At 38.6% G+C, this 27,307-nt stretch overlaps 1 protein-coding gene across 1 annotated transcript; it reads right to left on the minus strand.

Annotated features, from left to right (window-relative positions):
- Positions 1–3,703: 3,703 nt before the first annotated feature.
- Positions 3,704–26,723, minus strand: LOC108604353 (zinc finger protein 1). The gene is made up of 5 exons (XM_017993787.1): positions 26,270–26,723; positions 16,331–16,506; positions 15,635–16,267; positions 4,654–6,667; positions 3,704–4,586 (listed from the first exon to the last, which is right to left on the minus strand). The coding sequence occupies exons 1-5, from the start codon at positions 26,361–26,363 to the stop codon at positions 4,393–4,395; spliced, it is 3,111 nt and encodes a 1,036-aa protein (XP_017849276.1). The 5' UTR covers positions 26,364–26,723; the 3' UTR covers positions 3,704–4,392.
- Between the last annotated feature and the right edge of the window lie 584 nt (positions 26,724–27,307).

The raw sequence follows: 27,307 nt of genomic DNA on the forward strand, positions 1-27,307 counted from the left end.
AATAATGTTATTAAGTGCTGCATCTAGTTTGAGGAGTTGCTAAGAATCAAACTAAGGCTTAGTTAGCTAATTAGTTTATACATCAGCAGCCAATGGTTGTTTGTTTGTATATTAGCAAAAAATGTTTTGTTTATATATTTTTTAGACAAAGCTTGAACAACGCAGCCTTTTGTTATTGATGTAACAGCCTTTTATTATTGATGTAACAATATTTACAAAAAGCGTTGGCTGCATTTTTGCCATAATTCTCTTAAAAATCATCCGATTCTTAAATGTTTTGCTGTGTTTGCTTGTATTGATACTAAAAACCAGCTGATTTATTACATTACAACATTAGAATTTTACGAAATTTGAATGAAATTTAATTTAGATACATCTCACGAGTCTAACAAGACATGAAACTCTGAAATCGGACACCATTTTGCGGAGTTAGAGCTTATCAAAGCTTTATATTTTTCAGAAAGATGTCACTTTGTTTACTATTTTGTTCATAACTACGCCAAATAATTTTTATATCATACATATTTATGCTAATTTTAATTGTGCTTTCCACGCCAACATAAGGACGTATAAAACATTTGTATCGAATTTTTTTAGCTGAGTTAAGGCGTCGCAAAGTTTGAATTTAAACAAAAAATTGCTGTGCATCATTTGTTTTATTGCCATAACTTTGTCAAAACAATTTTTATTGATCGAACACAACAGCATATGTTTATATACAATCACATTAGTGAGTAAAGCTGAAAAACGCTTCAGTTCGATTTTTTTTGGCTGAGATATAACTTCTCAAAGTTAGAAAGTGGTAAGAAATGAAGATGGCATCATTTTCGCAAAAATTGTAACATCACGTTTTTTGCCAAAATATCGAAAATTTTAAAACTTCCAAATTTGAATGCAGTTTTGTGCTCATGGATCTTACGAGTATAAAGAGGTATGAAACTCTGAAATCGAGCAACATTTTGCTAAGTTAAAGCTTATAATGTTCTCAGAAAGTTGCATTGTTTGTTTACTCTTTTGTTAATAACTTCACCAAATAATTTTTAGAGCATACAATTTTATACACATTTGAATTGTATTTGTAACCCAAACATAGAATGGTATAAACAGTTCAATCGGATTATTTTCGCGGAGTTACAGACGCTTAAAGTTTGAGTAAGGCAAGTGTTTGGCATTGATGTAACTTCCATTTGTTATTGATGTAACTCTATTTGGTATCTCTAGCTTTGAGTTCGTATTGATTACAGAGAAAGACAGACTGAAAGGCATGGATTAGTCAACTCTGTTTGTCTTGCTGATCAAGAATATATATCTTAGGGCATGTCCCACACCTTCTGCCTTTAATCGAAATTCTCACCTCTGTAAATTTGTGTTGTTCCTGCTCGAAGAACTCAACAATTGAAAGAAAACATTTGGTTATTTAAATTTTTAATAGTTTGTTTTTTATTTTCACATTGTAAATTGTAATAATTATAATAATTTTGTAAATTTATCAAGACAAAAATTTGTGTTTTGTTTTATTCATTTGCTTATTTTGATTAAAATACATATAGCGTAATATTTTGAAATATAAGTTATTTTAATTGTTGTTTATTTGTTGTTTTGGTTTTGCTTGTTTTATTTTATAGTTTTTTGTCGTTTATGTGTATTTGTAACATTTGATGCCGGTTTAAGGATAAAACTAAGAGTAATGCAAAAATCATGACATGAAAACATAAAACAAATAATACATGCACACATATATACTGTATATTTATATGTGTGTGCGATCTTAAGTATTATAGTACATTTCTCAAGTTTATTTACATGAAAAAGTGTGTGACGACGAGCAAACTTGAACAAAAAGTTATAAAAGTATGTGTGGGAGCTTAAGATAGCTTAATCCAACTTTAGATTTAAATAACTAACAAGTGCGGTTGTATGTGTGTATGTGTGTGTGTATTTATGTCATATAAGGCCCTAGAGTGCAAATATATTATCGCTGGCATTAGATCCATCACAATCAAAAATATTTGCGCTTAAACATTAATTATTTAGTTTCGTAAGTTAACATTAATAAAGACTTTCGTCCGCTTGCTTTAACTAGTCTAAGTATCAATTAATTAATTCAATTTATGCTAAACGAGTGCTGGCTGTATGTTTTTTACTTTTTTTTAATTATAACAGTTGGCGTGTATTTTTAGTTTTTCTTTTTGGATTCTCTAGCTTGTGAAATAATTTACAAAATATATATATTATATATCGAGTTGGGTTCTTTAAAATACAAATATATATATATATATCGATGTATGTATATATAAAAATTAATTAAGTAATAAATGCATGTTGTTGTTGTTGAATTTTAACAAACAAATATGTTATTAAAATAAAAATAATAATAACAGCTTGTAGTATATACTTATGTATGCATGTGTGTGTGTCGGTTTTTGTTTTTAGACATATCATAATATAAACATTACAAATTATCATATTCGTTGTTGTGGAAACCTTTTTTCTGTTCTCTGTTTAGCATATTTTGCCTCTCTGTGTATTTATTGTTAAATTAGCAGTGAAGTGAATTTAATTGCAGCAAAAACTTGAACGCATGCTTAGTAATTTATTGTCCTTTTAAACATTAATTGTACGTTAATGTTGCGAGTGTGTGTGTGTGTGTGTTAGATATATATATTTTTTATAAATATGCACATTGAAAATTTGCTAAGAATTTTGGTTTAGAGACATTTTGCAGTTGTTATGTTATGTAGCTTAAATTTATGTTTTCTTTATTTAGAACTATAACTACGCATAGTGTTTGCTTTAAGTAATTAATTGTTAAATAATGTTTAATAAGGCCAAATTAAGTTTTCTTTACGCATTAACATTATGTTTTAGATTTGTAATATTAATTATAAACATTAGCTTTTGAATTTTGTGCTCTAAATACGCTTAGCACATTTACAAAGAATTTGTAACGTTTTTTCTTTCGTTTTTGTTTTTTATAGTTTTAGCTTTGATGCATGCTGAAGTAGCCGAAGGTATAAATGCATAGGGCGTGGCACCTTCTGGTGGGCGCAACTCTAGCAAAAATGGAATGATCGTATAGGTGTTTTCTTTAAGTGTTTTCATTGCAATAATTTTGCTTTTACGTACAAATATAATACAAAAATAAAATTAAATTAAAAGAAACGAGCGCAAACGAATTTCTTTCTTGTTTAAGCTTAAAACGCGCAGCAAGCGGTGGGTTTTTGTTTTTTTGTTTATAGTTTAACAAAAGTGCGGGATTGAGTTTTAATTTTAATGAGTTTCGCTTTTCTTTACAATGAGTTTAATACAAATTGGCTGTTTGTTTAATACTTTGGCATTGGTGTTTTTTTTTCATATTGTCAAGTTAATGTTGGCTGTTGGTCCTAGAAGTGTTTTCTCTGTTTTGTTGGAGAGTGTTAACCCAGCCTGCTAGCAGGCAGTTTGATTGATTTCGAACTTAGGCATAAACAAAATAATATTATGTGATATTTTATTCACAAATAAATTTGAAAATTTGAAAGCTTTTGAGTATTTCGCAGCACTTGGTACTGGCACTTGTAGCTCTTAACTTAATAATTAACCATAAAAAATATAATGAAAAACGAGTTATAAAAGAATACTAAAAATAATAATAAATTCGCTCAAACGAAAGGTTTCACTTTGCATAAATATATATATGTATATATATATGGTATATGGCTATAAAAAATATTTCAACTGCTTTCTAAACAAAAAGATTGTGTGTGAGTGTGTGTGTGTGGATAACAGGCTAACGCTCTCTCCATATCTCTTTGTTAACTTGTTTTTGTTTTTGTGTTCCTGCACAAATTTGAGATTTTTTAGTTCGACAATTGGCAATTTGTTGCTCTTGCATTTAAGTACAGCAATTAAGTGCACTGTTTAGTTAGTTAGTTGGACCTATGTTAACTGGCGCGCATTCAGCTGCAGCATTTTGGCATTGAAGTAATCGAAGGCGTGCCCGCCCTGGGCGGACGGCACAGCAGTGGGCGGCGTAGTGAAGCGTTCGCTGTGCAGCGCATGCGGCGGCGGCGGCGCCAACAATCCCGCATGATGATGATGATGCAGTGGCCAAGACGGTGCTCCATTTGCTGGCACATATAGAGCTGGTGGTGGTGGCAAAATGTTGCTACGTTGGCTGTGTGGCGGTGGTGGTAGCATGACGCCAGCGCTGGGCCAAGGCAGACGCGGCTGGAAGCGCATGTTGGCCAATTGTTGTTGATAGCTGCTCGCTCCATTGTTGTTGTTGTTGTTGCTGTTGTTGTGTTGCTGATTGTTGTTGCTTCTGGCTGTGTTGGCGCCACGCCGCGCACGCGTTGTGGGCGTGGCATTGTTGGCTGTGATGCAGGTGGGCGGCACTGAGGTGTCGCTTACCTATTCCCTGTAGGGCTTGCAGTACGAGTAACGGTGGTTCATGTGCTGACTGTAGCTGCCCGAGTGGGAGAAGCGCTTCAGGCACTTGGAGCACTGAAATGGCTTCTCGCCCGAATGCAGACGCTTGTGCTCCGTCAGGTGATGCTTGTGCTTGAAGGCCTTGGGGCAGTCCATGCACTGATACGGACGTTGACCTGCAAATTCGATAAATTAAAATCGATTTATGGCAATCAAAGTGTATTTGCTAGTCGGATTGCTTACCGGAATGCTCGTATTTGTGACGCGCCAGCGAGCTCTGCTTGGCGAACGCCTTGTCGCATTGATCGCATACGAAGGGCAGATCGGGATCGCCAGCATGTCCATGCGTTTCGGCCTTGACGCGCTTCGGCTTGGGCGGCAGCAATCCACCCGCGGCGGCGGCAGCAGCTAGCATGTAATCATCCTCATGCGAGATGCGCAGGTCATCGTCGCGCCAGGAGCGCTTCTCCGAGCCGGCGGGACTCAGACTGTTGCCACGAAAGTCGGGCAGCTTAATACTGTTCATGAGCGGATTGGGCAGCGGCATGAGCGCCTCCATGGGCAGATTGGGCATCATGTAGTTGCCCAGGTGTGGAAACAGCTGTGGGCGTGGCGCAGCATCATGCAAACTGGGCGGCGAGTTGGGCGCAAAGTAGAGCGCAGCGGCAGCTGCTGCTGCCGCATTTTGCTGCAAGGTGACATTGCTGGCCGCGCTGGCCGAGCAGGGTGAGAGCGATGCTGGCGACATGGACGCCGAGCTGCAGAGCTTGCGACTCAAGTTGATGGCCATTTCATGTGGCAGCTCCACAACGGGCGCTGCTGCCGCCTGCTGTGGCGCCAGCCCATAAACGGGCGAAGCATCGCGCTTGACTGACAAATCCAGCGGCTGATCATCGCCAGCATTGCGTGGCGTCGCTGAGTCGGCACTGCCTGCAAAGCTTTGCATTTTACGCTCACGCGAGCGATTGTTTTGGAACCAAACCTGCACCACACGCGCGTCCAGCTGCAGGCGCGCGGCAATCAAACGAAACTCATCGCGACTGGGACGCGGATTGTGTGCATAGTGCTGCTTCAGCTGCTGCTGCTGCTCCTCGTTAATGGCGGTGCGCACGCGCACTTTGCGCTCGCCACTGTCGCTGCCCGTGTTGTAATCCTGACGCGGCTCCTCCAGCTCCTCCTCATCATCATCTAGCTCGCTGGCAAAGCTGGAGTGTTGTTGTTGTTGCTGCTGTTGCTGGTACTGCTGCTCCAGCTCCTCTTTGATCAGACCACAGAGCACTTTCTCGTGCTGCACCAGCTCGGTTTGATGATTGAATGTCTTGGCGCAGCGACTGCAGCGCAGCTCCGACTCAAAGGCTTCTTGGTCAGCAGCAGGCGTTGGCTCCAGCTCTGGCTCGGCTTCGTGTTCGTCCTGCTGCTGCTGCTGCTCTGCCTCTTGCTTGATGCACTTGGGTGACTCGGGCGCAGGTGTAGGCTCGCGACTGTGCTCTTGCTTAATGCTGGCTTCAAGTTCAGTTGTGGCTTGCGCTTCAGGCGTGGCTGGCGCCTTTGGCTGCGACGGCTCCAAGTCCATAACCAGCTTTGGTGTTTCTGCGCGCTCCAGCTCCTGCTTGTGCGGCAGCTGCAGCTCATGCTGTTGCTGCTGTTGGTGCTGCTGCTGCTGCTGTCCCACTGTCAGCTCCAGCAGTCGCTGGAAGCTGTAGGAATGCATGCGTGGATCCATAAAGGGAAAGGCCAGCAGCGCTGCATTCATGGCCGTATAGTTGGGATAAAAGGGCGTGGCTGCATTAGCCGCTGCTGCTGCCGCCGCTGCATTTGCATCGCCAGCGAAATAATTCATTGCATGCTGCGGCGGCGGCGGCTGTGGCGCCACCTGCTCGGGCAGCTTGCAGACACGTTGCTGCTGCTGCTGCTGTTGCTGCTGCGTGGGCGAGCGTGCGGCACTCGCATTCTTGTCCAGCGTCTTGAGCATTTGGCGACTGCTGTTGAGCTTCAGGCCCATGCTGATGCACTTCTTCGAAGTCATGTGGGAGCTGAAGCTGCCGGAGTGCGAGAAGCGCTTGCCGCAGTTGTCGCAGCCGAAGGGCTTCTCGCCGGAATGGATGCGCACGTGCTCCTTCAGGTGATGCTTGAACTTGAACGCCTTGTCGCATTGATTGCATTTGAATTTGCGCAGCAGTGCGGACTCATCATGGCTGATCATGTGACGCTGCAGGCGATAAACATTGGCAAAGGCCTTGTGGCAAATTTTACATGTCTGCAAATAAAAAGATTAAATATTTATTAATTCGTTTTGCGCTCTTAATTGAAAAGCGCTGCTCACTTGCTCTGCTGTTTTGTTGCTCTCTCGCTCGCACAGCGGCTGCTGCCAACGAAAAACCAACGCGCTCATTTCTTATTTTACGCACACATAACAAGCAGACACACACATACAGGTAATAAAATTTGCTTAAAACAAGTAAACTTGCGTATGTTTATTTATTTGTGTTTAATGTTTGTTATACAGCCGCCAAGTTTGTTAAACTGCCGCTTCGCGTTAGCGCAAAAACCAAAACACACAACCACAAAGCAAAAGCAAAAAGCACAAAAAATGAATTAAATTCATTTCAAGTCTTGCATCGTTAAATTGCCGCCGCCCTTTTGTTGTTGTTGTTGCTTTTGGCAAACAGTTTCAAAGCGTTTTTAATCTAACCGTTTCATTTATTTTAAACACTAAATAAACAACGCAATTTAACAAGCGCAGCGCTCAGCGCACAACTTGAAATGTGTGTAAAGCAACTAACGCAACTAACGGAGAAGCAGTTGCTAAAAAGGACAGCCAAAAATTTGAAGACTTCTGCATATCAGTGAGCTTTTAACTGCGATACGCGCTATTAATCGATCGACATACACAAAGATCAATCGAAATTGTTGCGTGTTGCGACAAAGCGCCAAATAAACAATGTTGCGAGCATAAACAATAACAAAAGACAACAACAACAAAGTGAAAACTCGTATCAAATCAAATAAAACTGTTTCAACAGCTGATGCTAATCAACGCGTTGCGCTTTGTTTTGTTTGGCAACAAATTGAACGCCTCACATATCGAAATGCAAGTGGGAGAAAAGGTGCGCGCAATGAAATGACGGACAAGTCTTACAATAACAGCCCCGGAGAGGTGGTAGGCGTCGCTCCACTTAGCTGGCGTGCTGAATGATTTCCAGGCACTTTCACTTCGGCCCCCAACAGCTGCTAACACGTGTTGTAAGCAATTGATTCCCGATCCCCCCACCCCACTACGTTATGGCTGTTTACATTGCTGCCGTTGAACTTTCGCTTGTTGTTAAAGCAATGCACAACACCTCAGCAAATTCTTAATACATACATGCACCTATACATATACATAGTGAATAATAAATACGCATATTGTTGCTGTAAAGTTCATGACATTCTACGTTTATCAACAAGCAATTTTTAATGTGTATGCGTTTAATGCGCCATAAAGCTGTCTGCTATATAACCTGCTCTCTTTACGTTCAATAATTAATTATGAATATGTGCGTATGCATGTGTTGGTCACTGTTATCACAACTAAACTTCTTTTGCTCTTCATGCTAATTAGTTTGTACATTAACGTTTGACAATCTGTTTATTTGTACAGCAAGTGGAGGAAATAATACAAAATACGCCCAATAATTGCGCTCATAAAAAGCGTGGCCAGTTTTTTTTTTTTGGGCCTAATTTGTTTGCTTAGCACAGCCGTTAGGCAATTTGTTTTTTTTTCTTCAACTACAATTTGGGAATTTCTTTTGAGTAATTTTGTGGGCGCCGGCTGGCACACTGGATGAATGAAACGGAACATAAATTTCCGCTTCCGTTCAGCTTATGAGTGTCTGCTTAGGGGCCGAACACATGTATGCAAACATAATTCATGTTGTTTTACCTGTTTGAAATATTTTATAATATTGATTTATGTATGGCCTGCGCTGACGTCATGCTTAACAGTCGCCATTTGCAGGTGAATACGTATGGAAAAGAGACAGCAAGCGAGAGAGAGAGCGAGTGCGAGCGTAAGCTGTAAACAAGTTTTAACATGCGCTCAGCAACAGCACAACAGCCATGGCTACCTGTTGCTCTCTTTGAAAATACCTTGTAAAACCGGTTATCGCTTTTGCTCTCTCACGCGCGCGTTCTCTCTCGCTCTGTTGCTCCACCACTGTAAGCCATTTAAACAGTCGTCGCTGTAAATACGCCCACCTCTCCACCTCTGATTAAGCGAACACAGCACTGAGTGTGAGTGTGAGAGTGCGGGGCATTAACTCGCATACGCTGTTGTTATTTTTATTGTTATCAATTAAATGTTAAGTAAAATGGCAGTCACATACATACACACACACACACGCAATTTATTTTCATAAAGGTAAACTATTGTTATGTGTATGCGTCAGTATGATTCTTATGCATTTTATTAGCGTTGCTCATGCGCTGCGAGCGGAAGCAGCAATTGAGACTACCTTTAATAATGGCATTGCCCCATGAAGATGCCAACAACAGCAGCAACTGATTGTGATGAGTCAAGTGTCTGACTACATACATATGCACAAACATATGTGTGTGTGTTTCAAGCTTATAGCACACAGCTTTTAACACGTGTGCTTGCTCTTAAGCTGCTCTTTAACATAGGTCGCGACATTAGCATAACAGATCAATGTTAAATGTATAACGTGCGTCAGTGGTTTGTGTGTGTGCCTAATTAATAATATTTCAAGTGAATTTTTATACAGTATGGCTGCCAATTAAAAGCAACGCATACCTTAAGTCATCATTTGCTTGAAATTTACAATGATGTCATTAAAACACGAGGCAGCAAAAACACACGGGCGCACACTTTTAAATTTACAGCTGGTGTAGCCTTCATCGAGTATTGCTTATCAGTTTTCCATTTGTTATCAACGCACAAGGCCTCAAATGAAAATAAAATTTTTAAGTGGCAAGCGCATTTTATTTTATGCGGCGGCGACCACACAGCAGCTTCAAAGCACAAATCAAGCTAAACGATGCTGACAAAGAAGAGAGAGAGAGAGAGAGAGAGAGAGAGCGAAAGTGAAAGAGAGTGAGCGTGGCTACGATCAGCGTCCAGCAAGTGAGTCCGGCAACGTTAATTGCAGCAGACAGAAAGCCTTTTGCTATAATTATAACGCAACGTAGGTGGGCGCCAGGCCAACAGAGACGCGTAGACAGACACAACTGAAGAGACGAAGAGAGGCAGAGTGGAAGAGTGGAAGAGCGAGCAGCCGAACAGCAGAGGCTGTGACAAGTGTACTAATAGAGAAATTAAGTCAAAGCAAATGTGTGTACAAACACAGACACCGCTAATTTGTGAAAGTATTTCACGAAAAACGCTTTATTCATTGAGTGACATGAGAATTTGGCCATAATAGAGCGCATAATTAGCTGTTAAGCTTGTCGGTGAGCACATTTCGGTTGGGGTGGGGTTGGGGTTGGGTGTAGGGGCAGCTACGACAATAAGCTTTCAAAAGTGACATGTTCAAAAGCATTGTTGGATTCAATTCTCTACGCCTGTTTTACGAAATTGACAAAATGCTCTTGCCAGCATGGAAATATATATAAATACACACACACACACAGGCACACACATACATATAAAAACGCACCTGTCGCCTGACGAAACGCGTAAACAAAAATAACAACAAGCGACATGCTCAAGTTGTTGATCTTATTTTTGAGGTCAGTCTAAACAAAAAAAAGCGAAACTCAAAGCAAAAAAATGTTGAAGAAAAAAGCGCAAAGAAACCAAAAGATTATTAACGACGCCGCATGAAAATTGTTTAGCAAACGAGACGCGTTTCTTTTAATAAAATAATATAATGTCTAACTGCTTTATGGCAAACTGCGACCCAATTTTTGGTCGAATGCGTATTTCTTATCTTCTGTGGCAGCTGCTCGTAGTATATAAAAAATATACATATGTATTATATATACTTATAAGGTTGCGTCTGATTAGAGCAATGAATGAATTTCCAGTTAGAATTGACGTATACCTTCGAAACGAAACGAAAACACATAAATTAGAGAGATAGTCGGGATCGGAATGGGGATAGTACCTCTCGACTAGCTTGACTGGTAAATCAGCACACGTTGTGCGCTCTTGGTGTGCGGGTTATCGTTATCGAAAGTGCTTTGAATAGGTACAATAAGCGGGTTTTTGAACTCGTTTGATAAGCGCAGATTAACAGAATAGAGGTGCGGCTTACAGATAAGCCCCTACCCTATACACACGTCGTTGTTTTTCAATTGTAAACTGAAGTATTGAATCAGAAAAATCAACAGATCCGGCATAAGAATCCATTTTGTTGCAGATTAACCAAAATTCATTGTCTGTGAAAATTTGCTGCTCATTTATTCTTAAGGTCTCTGGTGACATTTTCGCCGGCTGTTTGTTTTCAATTTTCAGTGAAAATGAATTTCTTTGGTTTCTTGAAAATTGATTAACAGGAAAACACTTTTAAGCGCTGTGGTTTAATGGCAATTTATTTGGACTGCCGCATATTTCAATATTTTCAATGGCGCATTGCAAGTTAATAAAAGCGCATGAGAAACTGAAGATTCACAATATTAATTTGTTAACAGCAACAGCAGCAGCAGCAATAAAAGAAAGCGAAGAGACAAGCGGAAACTCGTTGAAAATTCATGTTGCTTGGGCTGCCAACGCACGACAAATCAAATTTAATTGTTTATAAATAAAACGTTTTGCTCAATGATGCGTGGGGGACTGCGGACTGGGCCACCAACTATATATGAAAATCTCGCCTAAACATGCGAAATTAGTTTGGGGTATTAGGAAAACATAAATTAGGCGCCGCCGCAAAATAAATTTCATTTATAACTTGCGATGAAAGGCGTAGCAAACAGCAAATATATTTCAAATCAAGCTAATAACTCAAGCTGCAACTTTATTAAAAGCAGTTAGTGAGAGAGTGAAAGAGACTCGACCGCATAATAAACGTCACACAATGCAACTGAAGTGAAAGAGCCCAAGGGAGTTGCTGGAGTTGCAAAGGAAATGCCATGTGAGAAAATTTCTTCGAGGGAGGCACACACATAATTTATGATGCTCACGGTGAAAGTTGATCCAAGTGCTCGCGGGACTTGAACGAAGAAGAAAAAATATTATAAGGCAAATCAGCAGTGGGAAAGGTGGAAAATGACTTTGGGGAAATGCGTTGGCATGTGTGCTCTTAAAAAATGGGCAGGTGCTAGCTGCAGGCAAAGATGCTTGGCATTTTTTTCTATTTATAAACAATGTAATAAAAGAATGTTAATGTCATTAGCTGAGCTGAGGTTAAGACGAAATTTGAAACGCGTATGAAAACTTTTTTATAATTTATAGCACAACTAATTTAGTTTTAGTCAATTGAAAGCTGCTCATAATAAATTGTTGAACAAATTGCGCGCTAGTTATAAATTTTGATTATTTTTTTTTTTTAGCAAAAGCGGCGCGTCGAAAAGTTTATTTAATTTGTTTGCTTTAATTGCAAATAATTTTTAAACTTTGGCTCGTGTGTTCGCCGGTCAGCGAAACACATAAAAATACATTTAAACGTGGTCAAGGGGGCACATTGTGGGGTCAGCGGAGTAAATAAATTGCTATTAATTTTTCAACTCTCGCAACTCGTCAAGTGGCGAAACGGCGCCGAGACAATGATGCCAAACAGCCAGGACACGCAGCGGGCAGTGGGCAGCGGGGTTGGGGGGCTGGGGGTTATACACCTAAAGTGCATATAATTTTTCAATTTGAATTGTTGCCGCTGTGTGCAGACGGTTGACTGTTGGCTCCGCAAAAAAGGTGGCTCGACCTCAAATGAATTGTGGCCAAAAAGTTGCGACTGCTTTTTTCGTATGCGCGCAGTTAAGCAAATATTTAATTGCTGCACTTTTTTCAGTGTTCAGTGTGTTCAGTGCTCAGTTGCTGGTGCTGAAAGTTTTGTTTGGTTGTTGCAACATGCTGAAGTTTGAGCCATAATTTATGTGCTGCCAAGGCTTGATGTTAATGATGTTGACCTTTCGCCATTGCAAGCGTATATATAATGTATGCATGTGTGTGTGCGTGTGCTTGTGTGTGTCTGCGGCCAATTTAAAATGGATTTTCAATAGCAACAATAAACACACGTTGCCTACTTTTATGCGCGTGATTTTCATAATGAGCAATTTGTTGCGCTGTTTGTTGTTGCTGTTATTGCATTTCAGGCATAATTAATTGTTTTCACACATAATAATTTAAAACGCTTATAGTACACGTGTAAAGCGCGCATTAAATAAACACAGTGGCCATCAATAATAAGTAAATATGACTATAGTTGACCAATGGCGCATCGCGCATTGGCCTGTTGCCATTTGTCGCATTTGGTGCACATGTTTCAATGTTTAAATGTCATTAACAAAGCCGTAAATTATGTGTGCACATATACATACAAAGCCACGCCTCAAGTGGGCGGCAAAACTCCACTGATTGCTGTTGTGAGTTGTTCGTTTTTTATCAAAGTTGCAGCAGCAGCAGCCATATGAAGCTTAATGCAAATATTAATAAACTTCAAAGCAAGTCATAATGTTGACAGTGGTACAAACTAGCTGCAGCAATAATAAACTAAATAATGCATGTTGTTGCATCATAGTCAAAAATATGTTTTAATAATATTGCAATTGAAAATAAAATTTTGTTGTTTATAACATTTTTTTGATATTATTTTTAACCACTGTAGCTTAGCTTTGATATGCGGAGCAAACTTTTTCATTTCGTTGGCGCTTGTCGGCCCAAAAAAAAAAGCGAAAAAAAAGCTAAACTAGCCATATGAATTTATGGACGCGCATTAAATGGGCAACGCTTTGGTGAAATGCAACAAAATTATAATTTATGTGGCTTTAATAGCCCAAGGTGTATGCTCACACACACGCACACACACACGCACACACACACGAGTGCGCTTATCGTTCAGTGTATATAGGGTAGGCCATTTTTTTAGTGCGTGTATTTCTTTTGCTTTTTATGACGAGTGAGTAGGGTAAGGGTAAGGGCAAGTGTAAGTACATAAGTGTTAGTATGTCTTATCAGCTGGCTGCCTGTAGCAACATTTATTTTAATGCCTTATCACATGACCAGACGAGCGAAGAGACGCAGCAAAGAAACAAAAACAACTGCACAATTGGGAGTTACGAGCAAAGACTGACAGGCCAAATGTAAGATTCTATATATGTGTGTGTTCGTGTGTGTGTGTGTGTGTGTGCTGAGACTTTATGATAGGCTGCGACATTGGCTGTCTCGCTCTTGCAGCTTACCTACTTCTATTTCTTTGGCTACAGTCAATGCTCCCCTGATAATACTTTTTTTTATTTATTTTCCAACTTTTTTTTTTGTTGTTTTGGTTTGGGTAAACGCCTACATATAATGCTGCTGCTTCTTCTACTTGTTTTGTTTTTTTTTTGCTTTTATTATGACGGTGTTGCTTATCATAGTTTAGTGTTGTTTGTTGTTGTTGCCACATTGCTGATAAACTTGACGTAAGCGCACACACACACTTGAATTCCAATGAAATAAATACCCCTTGTGCATGTGTATGGGAAAAACCTCAAGCAATTGCATGTTATCTTTAAAGAACTATGCATTTTATATATATAAAGTGTGTGGGGCTTATCTGAGCTTAATTATTTTCTCATTTCTTAAGCTGTGCGCCCATTTTGTGTTTTTAATAATTACGCGTCGATTTCTCTCGTATTTTTGTATCAACAGGAAACGTGGGCACATTCTTCCATAAGGTTGAACGATTGTGTGCTTGGCACCGTCGTTATCCGTCCCTCGTTCCACGTTATCGTTGCTTATTTTCCGCTCACAACAGCAACAACAACAACAACAATAACTAAGCTGAACAAAGCCAGCTCATTGTGCATGGGGCTACACTCAAAGATCAACTTTGAAACGCGCACTGAGTCTGCGTGGTGTATAATTTAATAGAAGCAGCCTAGCGAAGCAACATGACGTATGAGTAATGTGTATTTCAAAATGAAAGACTGAATATACAAAACTGATGATCGTGAACTTTAACACGAAAGTACACTTGGCAAAAAGAAAATAAAATAATAAAATATTGTACATTAAGTTTGTTGCAGAAGAATATAGAAATTTCCTATACAAAAGATCTTCTTACAGAAAGTTTCTTGAAGAAGAATATTGAAATTTCCTATATAAAATAAAATATCTTTTTAGTTTTTTGAAGAGTAATATAGAAATATTTTATATCTAATAAAATATCTACTTACAAAAAGTTTTTTTAAGAAGAATATAGAAATATTCTCTAAAGGTTTAATAAAATATATTCTCACAGAAAGTTTCTTAAAGAAGAAGAAAGAAATCTTCAATAAATATTAATATATCTTCTGACAGAAAGTTTATTAAAGAAGATTATACAAATCTTCTGTAAATAAATAATAAAATATGTTTTTACAGAAAGTTTCTTGAAATGTTTCATGTTATATTATAAAATATCTCTTCACAAAAAGTTTCATAAAGAAGAAGAAAGAAATATTCAATAAATAATAAAAATTCTTCTCTCAGAAAGTTTCTTGAAGAAGAATATGGAAATTAAAGTAAAATACCTTTTTAGTTTTTTGTAGAAGAATATAGAAATCTTTTATATCTAATAGAAATATTGTGTAAGGGTTTAATACAATATCTGCTTATAGAAAGTTTCAGGAAGAATATAGAATGCTCCAATAAATATTAAATTATCTTCTTATAGAAAGTTTATTTAAAAAGAATATAAATATCTTCTATATGTAATAAAACATACAGAAATCTTCTATAAAGGTAAAATAAAATATCTTCTTACAGAAAGTTTCAAGAAGCAGAATATAGAAAACTCTTAAATAAAATTAAATATCTCCTCATAAAAAGTTGTTTGAAAAAGAACATAGAAATCTTCTATAGACAAGCGCGTGTTTCATATTCGAGCAATCAAAGCAAGTTCTAGTTCAAGCAACATAATTGCATTTTCTTTATCTATATATAGGTGGAGTTTTTCGCTCAGTGCAACGCTTATTAAATACGCACTAACATTTTTATCAGCAGCCTGCAGCAGCAGAGTTGGCGGCGTGACTAAGTCGCAGCGCTTTTATTTTAATAAATTTGTTATGTTATGTTAGTTCTATTTATTTTTAGTCGCTTGGAACTCACCTGCGTCACATTGTGTGTGGTCTGCTGGCCGTTGGGCGAGTGCAGCAGCTGATGCTGCTCGAGCTGCTCGCGGCTGGGGAAGGCGGCGGTGCATTGCATGCAGGGGAAGCCGCCGGCGCTGAGCTCGCCCGCATTGGAGCCGGGGCTGGAGGTGGAGCGTGGAGCGCTCAGGTCCAGTTCGTAGGCAGAGTTGCTGCCAATGCTGCTGTTGCTGCCGGGCTGTGTGGCAAGCGACTGCGCTTGCGTGGGCTGTTGCATGGCCAAGGCGGCGGCGGCCATCAGCTGCGCATGCAAATGCGGCGGCAGCTGTGGAGCACGCGCGTGTGGCAGCTGCGCCAGGAAGTCGCTCGATGCTTGCGCCATGGGCGAGCAGAGCGGCGAGTGTTGACTGTTGCTGTTGCCGTTTTGATTCTTGATCGCATCGCTGTTGTTATTGTCAATGTTGCTGCTGTTGTTGTTGTTGTTGTTGCTGCTGCTGCTGGGCGATTTGGCGTAGCGGCGACTGCTGCTGCTCAAATTGCTGCGCTCGTCCTCGTCCTCCGCCTCGCTCTCAACGTGAACTGCGCGCGCCAAGCGCTGCTCAAAGTTCAGCTTATCATGCGGATGCTCGCTGGCAATATGTTCACTAAGCGACTGCAAATCAAAGTTCAAAGTTCAATTCTCTGCTGGGAGCAACAAATTGGGGCTAGTGCTTACCTGAAACTCATTGAAGCGCTTGTGGCATTGTGTGCACTTGACCAGAAACTCGTCGGCGGCTGTGGCCAGCGCATGTTGCTGCTGCTGGTGCTGCTGATGCTGCTCGGCGGCAGCATCATTGCTGCTCTTGCTGTGTGCTGCGGCATGATGATGCAAACTGGAGGCCAAAGCGGGAACTGCAATAAAGAAAGCAAATGTGCATTTTAATTAAAACAGTCAGGCAAATAATTTAGTGCAATAAATATGGATACTCAATCAATTTATTTATTTACATAAAATATGTGCAAGTATTAAAAGTTGAGCAATTAATATTTGATGCTAATTATAATATATTTATTTATTTTCACGACTTTTAAATACTGATTAGCTTATTTTTATTTTAAAGATGAACCATTCATTAATGACAATTTGCTTTGATGCTGCTCAGCTATTAAAACTTTGAAAATTGAGTTTATTCAAAACAATTAAAAAGCATGGAAAACAATTATTTAGTAATTTTACTTAGTATCTTTTTATTTTAAATAATAAATAATAAAAATAGTTGAGTTCAGTTGAGACTGATTTGCAATTATGTTAATGCTAATACTAATTAAAATTTATTTTTAGTATATGTATAAATTTATTTATATTTTGTTTATTTTATTATTGTTTTTTAAATATATTTATAGGATATATATTTATTTATATTTATAAAATACTTTATTATTATTATTTAATTTTTTATGTATAATGATATTAAAATAAAAAAATTATTTATTGAAAAATAAACTAAAAATATTTAGAATTCCCCAATTTCATTATAAAATCTCAGCTTTTTATTGCTTAGCAATTATTTGCAAAAATTTAGTACATTTTTTTTTTGTTTTAAATTCCTTTACTCTGCGTTCTGAAAATTTTTGAAGGTACAGTGAGCAACAAAGGGTTAAAAGTCTTTTAGCTTTAAGGGGCGGCCATGTTGGCAGTTTTAATGAAAACAAATTAACTGCCAGATCGACGCTGCTGATAAGTCTAAGCAGCCAGAACTTTAATGAAGAAAAAAGGCAAAAAAAAAATGCGCATAAGCCGTGAGGCAGCTCAAAGATCAACTTTAATTTCGTGGCAAATCGACTTTAGTGTAGACCAGAGTCAGTTAGTCAGGCAGGCAGGCAACTTGCCTGGCTATATATACGATATATACATATATGTGCAGATGTCTGTATGTTTATTGGTATTTGCCGTTGCCGTTGCCGTTGCCTTCACGCAACGTTTCCACGTAAAAGGCGATGATCTCATGCACCAATCAAAAGTAAAAAAATAACAAATAAAAAAGAGTGGAGCTGGTTTTTACACACACACACACACACACAGACACACACACATGAGTATGGGCTGGCTGGCTGAAGAGTCGACTTAATCAGTTTAAAAAAGCGTTCAAGCATGCGAAAAGGGAGATCATAAAGAAACGAAGCAACAACAAGAAGAGCAGCGAGCAAAAGTATCTTGAAGATTGCTTTGTTCAATGACGACGACGACGTTGCTCATGCCGAGGGTCAGTCAATTGCTCACACACACACACACACACACGCACACAGAAATAAATGACTCGGCATGTGTGTGAGACACTTATGGCCGCTTGGTAAATAAGCAAACAACTTTGTTGTATCTTCTGGACTGAGGCACGTTGCAAGGTACAAAATGGAGTTTAACTTGCTAGCTGCCTCTCGCTTGCGCGCTCTACGCTGTCTCGCTCACTCTCTGCTGCGGCATAGCTGACAATGGGAGTCTTTGTTGCTGTTGCTGCTGTGGCTGCTATTTGATCGCTACCTTAATTTAAGCCAATTAACCGCCTGCAGACAGCAGCAGCAGCGCTCATGGGGGCACACACACAGCAACATACACACACACACACATGCATGCTGCATTGGTAAATTAACAGCCGCTGCCTGCCTCATACCTTTGTGGCATGTTCGCTTGTCTGTTCGCTTTCAATCAAGCGCATTCTACAGTTAAAGTTCGTTGCACGTAACATTTTCACTTTCACTTTCTATAGTTGCTGCTCTCTCTCTCTCTCTCTCTCTCTCTTTTTTATTGAATTATTATTGTACGCTTTTATTGTTATTACAATTGTTAATTGATGCTGCTGCAGTTTGATTTTAGGCAATGCGGGCTGCCCGCATTTAAATTCTTGCACCTTTTAAGTTTCTTTTAGGGCAATTAAACTGCCATTAGCAATTACAAATAAAAAGCTTGCAACAGCTGCTTAACAGTTTATGTTTATAATTTTTATGGCTCTTTTCATCAGCATTATTGTAAGCAATATATATTTATTTATCTCTCTCTCTGTGTGTGTGTGACAAGCTCCAACACTCAACAAGTGTGTCAGCAGCTCATTTAGTTCAATCAATTTTTCATAACATAAATTATTAACGCAACGTGGAAAAAGCCTTTACGGGTTCTTACACTTTTTCTATATTTTATATGCTACACGCAAATTAATTTCAATTTGTGCAAACAAAAAATATTTTTGATAGTCATACAAAATGTTTGTGCTTTGTTTTTCCTTTTGTTGCTATTGCCAACTATTTGGCGCTTAACGCAGCCCAATTGAAGTTGATTGATAGGCAAGGCATTATATATCAGCTATATATATATATATGGGCTGGCAGGCTTAAGTCTAAGCTTGACTGAAGTGGCTCGCAACACTTTGCAGCTGGCAGCAAGCAGCTTTTGTCTGTTTAGTCTTGTTGTTGAATTTTATTTTTATATTTTTTATGTTTAGCACAACATAATTTTGTCTTAATATATTGACAATGTTTAATATAAATGTCGTCATTAAAATAAAATTTTATGTCAATTCGCATGAATTTTCTTTTGCTGTTGAGCGACAAATAATTTGTCAGCTACTTAGTATTAATACGAATAAAGATTTTAACTGCATATATATATGTATATATTATTTTGCGGTGTGTACACCTGTGCGCCGTTTAAAATTGACGTAGGCATTTATGCTTTATGGGCTGCTTATAAATAAAGCCAGCAACACGGTAAATCAATAAAAAGCCAAAATACATGTGTGCTAACAAAGTCAGCGACATTTGTTGCTTAGTTTATATGTTTTGCTTTTTAGCCACTAAATTTTAATACGTTTTTTATGGCGCCTTTTTATTAGCCAGACATTTTTTTGTTAAGCTCGGTTAATGCAAATTTATTTAGCTCGTTTTGCTAGCTGAATTTTATGAAACTAAATTTATGTAGCAGCGCTGCCAAAACATTGCGCAGGTGAAACGAATTTTGAAATATTTCTCAAACACGCTTTGAACGCCTTTGTCAGTCTCTAAAGTGTTTTTAATATTTCAATGACAGCCGCTTGTCAAACATAAAGAAATGTACACCGTTGACAGTTTGGCTATATACGATTTATATATATAGCTCTGTGCGTTTTTTGGCTGGCTCAGGTAGCTTGGAATTTGCCTAATTGTTTAACTGCTGACGCAGTTGCAGACAAATGGCCGACAGGTGGCGCCAGCAGCGCGCTGTGCGTACTACGCGTGTAAATAAACATAAATTTTAGCACTTAATTATAAACAGACTGAACTTGTTGATGCAGTCACTTGCAGTCGATGACGACGACGTTTTTAGCATATTTATTAAATAAATTAGCATAAAATTAGCTGCAAATGGCACTAGACAATAAACTATATACTAAATTATACAATGTTGTTCGGCTAATTGTTCGGCCATGTAAGCGACACCGCGCGCATATTAAATAAATAAATATATAGCAAAACGTTAATGCAAAACCTGTGGGAAGGCCAATTTGTTTAGTTGACTCCAATTTCTCTGGCGTGCGAAAGTTTACAAACCAAACTCGCTGCTCTCTGTTCTGCGCTCTGCTGGGCATGCTCAAGTAGCCACTTGAGCTGCATATGAATGCCATATGCCCAGCAGAGACAGACTCAGCAGCAGCAGCAATAATCGTTGCTGCCCTGCCCTGGTCTAGTCTGGGCTACAGGGCGTGCTAAATTTGGAACTAGCTGCGGCACTCAAGGTGCTGCACACAAAGGTGGCTTAGGTAAAGGCATGCCACACTCAGTGCCTCACTCAAGTGGCATGGCCAAAGGTGCTGCTGCAGTCGCTGCTGCTGCTATAAATAGCTCGAATGAGAAAGGGAGTTGGAAACCGTAAAGCGGAGCAACTGCGCCAACGCTGAGCATTTTTGCCCTTTTAGTTTTTATTTATTTGTGCAACGCATTGCTGTTGCTGTTGCACGTTTATTTTATTTGTAGCATTTTGCTTTGCTGAGTGTGAAATTTTAATAGCCAACCGAGCCGTGTCCGTCACTGACTCCATGCGAGGCAACTCCTGCTGCTGCTGCTGCTGCTGTTGTTGGGCATATGTGTGTCCTCTGTCAGGCATGCCCGGTCTGACTGCTCGCCTGCCTGCCTGACTGCTCGCCAGCCTGCCTGGCCAGGCAGTAAGTCAGACATATGTGCACTATTTTTGTGATTTACCTTGAAAGCAACAGAGCAGCAACAACAACTACAAGATGAAACTTGTAGCTGCGTAGGCGCTTGTTCTTGCTTTGTCGAGCAGCAATTAGTGCACTAAATTATGCCAAAAATGCTAAAATATTTGATTGCAGACAGAGTAGAGCAACTAAGCAATAATAAATATTATTGTGAAGTAACAAAAGTCAAAGCTATAGACATTACCGTAGCTTTATGCAATATGCACTTTGAGCTGCTATCGATAGTATCGATATAATGCTAATAAGTTAAGATTAAAGCTTTAATATTCATAATAAATTAAAGTTTTAATTAAAGCAGTAGTACAGTTGATGTTGATATTAGTTGTAACTATATGCATTGTGGACCTTGAGCTGTTATCGATAGCATCGATATAAAAGTTAATAAATTAAAGCTTTAATATGGATAATAAATTATAGTTTTAATCAATGCTGTATTAGTATTGATGTTCATATTAGTTGTAGCTATATGTAATATGCACTTTGAGCTGCTATCGATAGTATCGATATAAGAGTTAATGAGCTAAAGTTAAGACTTTAATATTCATAACAAATTATTGTTTTAATTAAAGCAGTATTAGAATTGATGTTGATATTAGTTGCAGCTTCAATGAGGTTTTTAAATTGTAGTCGATAGTACCGATAAAACAAAACTGAAAGGCAGTAGCTGCAATAATAATGTATCAATAATAATAAAAGAATTATAACAATTGCTATGTTATGTATGTGTTATCGATATTATCGTTACATATAGTAAGTTAACTAAACTTAAACTAAATTGCTTTAATATTTTATTGAACAGCTAACGCGGCTAATTAATATGCAAAACTAACTGCGCAAAATACAATTGGCAAATAAAATGGTTTTTTACACACTCGCGTTTTGCGCTATTTTGTTGTTTATTGAAAACTTTTAACAATTATTGTGCAATTGTACGAAATTTATTGCAATTGAACAGCAATCAGAGTGAAACCCCCAGGTTGGGGCTTCGCAGTTAACAAAAATCGTTTACATGTTAAATTGTGCCTGCGAAGCGTTAAGAGCTGTTTGAATATCGACTCCAACCAGCCGTAGCAGTGACTCTACTCACGCCCACTCCCCCCACACCCACTCTCCACCTCCAGCAGCAGCAGCAGCTACTGTAGCTGCAATTTTGCATGCCCTTTGGCTACACCTTTTGTGGAGGGTTTGGCGCTTTGTTTGCGCCTGTTACTTTTTTTTTTATATATTTTTTTTATTTTTTTGGCACTTTTGCTCTATTTTTTGTGCTTGCTGTTATGTGTTGTTGTCTCGTCGTGTGGCCAGCATTAAATAAATAAGCAAATAAAAATAAGCGCAGCCATTTTTTCTGTACTTTTGGGTAGCACATTTTCATTTTAACTTGGCAATGCAGTGAGCAGTGCGAGGGTAAAAGCAACATTCCATGCAATTTTCACTTTACAACTGTTTCAAAGTTATCTTTGTTTCAATTGTGTGCATTGTGCACACACAAAGGCAGCAGCAGCAGCAAAATAAATAACAACAAGAAATAAAAATATTGGCAAACAATTTACTTGCCAAAAAAATAAATATAAAAGTGAAATAATTTGCACAAAGCTGCGGCAGGTTGTAGCTGAAAAGTTCGGTATGAGCATCAAAGTCAGTGCTCAGTACCTTGTGTTGATTTATTATCTTAATGGCGGCTTTAAGCCTTGTTAACAGTCTGTCTATAGCTTTTTGGCTGCTTAGGTAAACAAGCTGTCTTAGCTGCTGCTGGAGTGAGCAAATTAATCGTTTGCTGCTTGCCACTTGCAAATAGTTTGCAAAGGCAAAAGTTTGTTTAATTTCGATTAACAGAGAGGGGGTGGAGTTGGGGCGAGTGCGTATGTCAACGTGAGCTACACAGTCAGATAGGTAGTAAAATAAATGGCAGAGTCAACGACAGCACCAGCATATAAAACTGACATTTACTGACGGCACAAAATGATTAATTAGCTCGCAGGAGCTGCAAGCCTGGCTATTTGAGAGCAATTAAACATAAATGCAGCTACTAACACAATTTGAATTTAACTAAACTTAAACTAAATTGCTTACGCATCAAGGTAAAAGAATTAGCACAGTTTACAGTTATGATTTATTGGCACACGAGGCAAAACTAAAAGCACTTTTGGCAAGCTTTTCTTTTTTTTTTGTTTTTTTGGGAGGCGTTACCAAATCATTTTCTGTGTAGGTGATAACACGACATCAGGTTTGTCTATATGTGTGTGTCTGTGTGTGTTTGTGATTTAAGCAGCTTTAGTTTTGCTTGTACCAAATTTTGATTTATGACATTTTGGAGCAATTTCGAAACGCGACACACACACAAATTTTTTTGTATAGAAAGCCATTTCGCTTGCTAACTGGGCGAACGTTGATTTTGTTGAATGTAGCAGCGATTAATACACATCGCGGTCGCAGCTGCCCAGTGACATCAAACGGCAGCAGCAGCAGCAGCGTCGGCAGCGGCAGTGGCGGCAGCAGCAGCGCAGACAAACAACAAACAACCGGAAAAAGCGCACACGTTGCCAGCAGATACATTTGTATCTGTATCTTGTAGCTACGCATTTTTATGCGCGCACGTATCGTATATATAGTATATAGTCTACTTGTAGTTTTTATGTGGGGCAACCTGTGCATAGCTTTTGTCTGATCGATCGATTAGTCGCGCTATTTTCTATAGCTTTTAGCCAAGATCCAGCGGCAGCAATTTCAACAACAAGTTGCCGCTGTCCAAACACACACAAACACACACACACACACACATTTGAAAAAAAGCACAGGGCGCTACTTAAATGCCCATAAATTATAATTTATTGTTTGGTTTTGAATATACGAAAGTCAACGAGAGTTGTTTGAAAGCACATTAAGCAAATACTTTGAATAAATTATTAGAAAGTTTCAATAAATAGCAAATAAATAATTTTTGAGATTCTATAAATTATTTTAGATGTAATAAGATTTATATTACATACAAAATTATGCATTTTATATTAATCAAATATATAAATTGCATTACTCATGAGCAAATTACAAATTTATTTTCAAATAAAATACAAATTTATTATCAAAATTAAAAAATTAATTTAAATTAATGAAATAGTTTCTTATTTATGTCTAAAACTTTATTATTAAAAATAATAAATAAATAAAATAAATAAATTTCATTTCTAAAACTTCAGTATTCAAAATATAAAAAATAATTTAAAATGAATGAAGTAAATAAATTTCATTTCTCAAACTTTATCAAAAAATTATTATCAAATGAAAAGAGTAAATAAGTCTCATTTCTCACAATCGAAACAGTATTTTAAATTTGATATAAAGTTCAATGTAACAAATCTAGAATAAATGATCGCTTTTTTAAATGCAAAATACTAAGAAACTATTTTAAAAATAATTTAAAATCAATCAAATAAATAAATTGTGCTTACAACAAAATTCTAAAAGACGAGCACAAAGTGTACTTAATTTTTAAAATTGACATATTCAATAATTATGCAATGCAATGCACAACTTATTAAGCTGCCCTCGTTAGTGTGGCAGCTACACTATGCAGCGTAGTTCCGGCTGCTCGAGCAGCTTTCAGTGAGAACATGTGCAATTAATCCGGCTGTTTAGCGTCGCCTATTAATTGTCACAGCTTTGACTTGTGTCTATGTATGCGTGTGTGTGTGTGTGTGTGTGTGGGAACATGCACGTGGGCAGCGTGGCAATAATGACATTGCACCATAAATTTGTAGCTCGTTTTCGAAAAAGCAAAAACCATTTTCAAAACAAGAAAAATAATACAAAATATTTTTACAAATCATTTTTGAGAATGAATCTTGAGCGTCGCTGCATTCGTTTAACACCTTCACTTTAGTCGGGGCGTTGATGATGATGAGCTGCGTCCACTGACAGTTTTATGTTTTGTTTACACTTTGATTGGCTGCTCAAGCAATTAAATTTAACTGTGTGTGTGTGTGTGAGCCAAAAGCAATGCACGCTAACGCGGCCATAATTCAAAATGACAGTCAAACTGGTTTGGTTTGCTTTGGCTTTAGACTCGTGACTGTTTTACCTGTGCGCATGTCACGCACACACACAGACACAGGTGTGGGCTAAGACCTTTTTGGTGGTGACGTTTATCGTTGTAGGAGGCGCCTCGCACTTGACTCGTTGCCAGTGTTTCGGTTTCGGTGGTGGCTGCCTACCTGACTGACTGACTGATGGACGGACAGACTGACGTACTGACAGCTCTCGCACCACCTTTTGTTGCGGCCAAAAGCCAAATGCGCTGCCAACTGCCAACTGTGTGGCTAGCAAATCAAATTCAAATGCGTTTGCAATTGGCTGCTGCTTAAAATGTGTGATTTATACAAAAGCTTCCAAGCATCACCCGCATCACAAGTAAAAATAAAAAAAACACACACACACACCAAGGTAAATGCAAAATCAGCAGCGCAAAAAAAAAATGAAACGACCCTCAGCCTTAATAATTAAAATATAAAATTCCATTAGCTACCCTTACAATAAGCTTGAGGCTTAGGCATAGATAACTTCAACTGTATAAAATAAAATATTTATATTTTGTCTGACTAGTCGTTTAAATTATAAGATAACTATTGTTGCTCTAGCACATTACTAGAAATAAATAAACAACTTTTGTAGTTTGATTTACAATAAATATTATAAACTCTATATTTTCATTAATATTTTTAAATATCTAAGCTGCGATAAACTAATTATTCGCCTTGCTTACTCATTATGAATCCTAGCCTAGTTTATTTACTTTTATTTTAATATAAACTCTGGTAGTTCAGCTTGCAATTTATATTCCAATAATATTTTGAGAGCATCTAAGCTTCGATCAACTTTTAGTTCGCCCATCAAGCTTACTCATTATTAAAACACCCAAGGTGTTTATTTACAAAACTGTAGCTGTGGAGGTGTTTAAGCTTTGCATTGTTATTATCTGAAGATCAGTGGATGCTGCAGCACTCTGTCTCTCTCTCTCTCTTTCCCTCTTTGGCATAGGCGTTAAAGACGAAGCAGAAATTTGATGCCGCGGCATAAAGTGAGTCGAGCCTTTGCTTGTTTTCATTTTTTTATAGCTGCCTCTTTTCATTTTTTTTATCGGTTTGCTGGCTTTAAGGTGAATTTGAAATTTGTTGATCGTTGTTGGGACCACACAGCCGCAAAAAATGGCGACAATTCTGTAGAATTGTTGACATTGATTGTGTGCAAAGCTTTGCTTTAGCTTTTGCCGCGCTTTGCGAATATTGAATGAACACACAGATACACACAAACACACACATACACACACTCAAATATAATAAAGTTCAATTGCATTGCGCTGATAATGCAAAGTGAATTTGTAGACAACTCATGGGCATGACTCATGGACTTGAATTGGGCTTGAGAGATTTGGAACTTACACTGCATGGAGAAGGCTGTGGACGATGGCATGCTCTGCTGTATGTTATCCTCTTGGCCAAAACGTGAAGACGATGGCGCCAAACAGGACAACATTGGAATGCTTTGTGTTAACACAAGTGTTTTTGTTTTATTTATAATTTTTTATACTATATAGCAAATATATAGCTTAATTGGTTTGCGTTTGAAGTAAAGTATCTTGATCTTAGGCACACACACGTTTGTCTGCCATTTATATGGCCAGTTGTTTTTTGAATTGGTTTTTTCTAAAGAATTTTGCAAAACATTTCTTTTTTTTTTTGTTGGGCACTTGTAGTGCGTTTTAGTTTAGTTTGTCTTAGCACACTGCGCGCTTGTATCTAGCAGATACAAAGATACGGCTCTCGACTCGTTAGAATTGTGTGTTTTTATATTTGTTACAATGCGTTGGCTTTTTAGCGCTGTGGGGGAGCAGCGCGTGTGCGGCCGACGCGACGTCTAGAATACAACTAACGGTCTCTGTTGATTTCTGTTTGCCACAAGGCGCACACACTTGCCTTTGATTCAGAGCAGCGGCAGCAGCAGCAGCGAAGCAGCAGCAGCGACAGCAGCATCAGTCTCAGCTACTAAATCTCTTTTTGCTGCTGTTTGTGTGAGGGTGCTTCGAGAGTAAGACAGACAGAGAGAAAGAGAGCGAGCGAGCGCGCTCGCTTGAGCGTCGGAGCGCATTTGCTATGTGGTAGGTTGATGATGGCTTATTGCATTTGTATGTGTGTCTGTGTGTGTGTGTCACTAATACACCAATAACAGGCAGCAGCAGCACATAACATAAGCGCTACGTGTAACGGTGCACCGTTTGTTGATAGTGTGTAGCTTTCAATGTGTGCGTGACTTCGACAGCGCTGCCGAGGTGATATGACAGCAAGCAGCACGCTCTCTCCAATTGGAGAGAGAGAGCGCACGCTTGTGGGGGTGCTTGTAGCAGAGCTCTGTTAGCTGCGCTGTTAATGTTATGCCTGGGGCTGTGGCTATACCGTAAGCTGTTAAGTTGCGCTGACTGT

The sequence above is a fragment of the Drosophila busckii genome, chromosome 3R (assembly GCF_011750605.1).
Source record: "Drosophila busckii strain San Diego stock center, stock number 13000-0081.31 chromosome 3R, ASM1175060v1, whole genome shotgun sequence".
NCBI classification, from domain to species: domain Eukaryota; kingdom Metazoa; phylum Arthropoda; class Insecta; order Diptera; family Drosophilidae; genus Drosophila; species Drosophila busckii.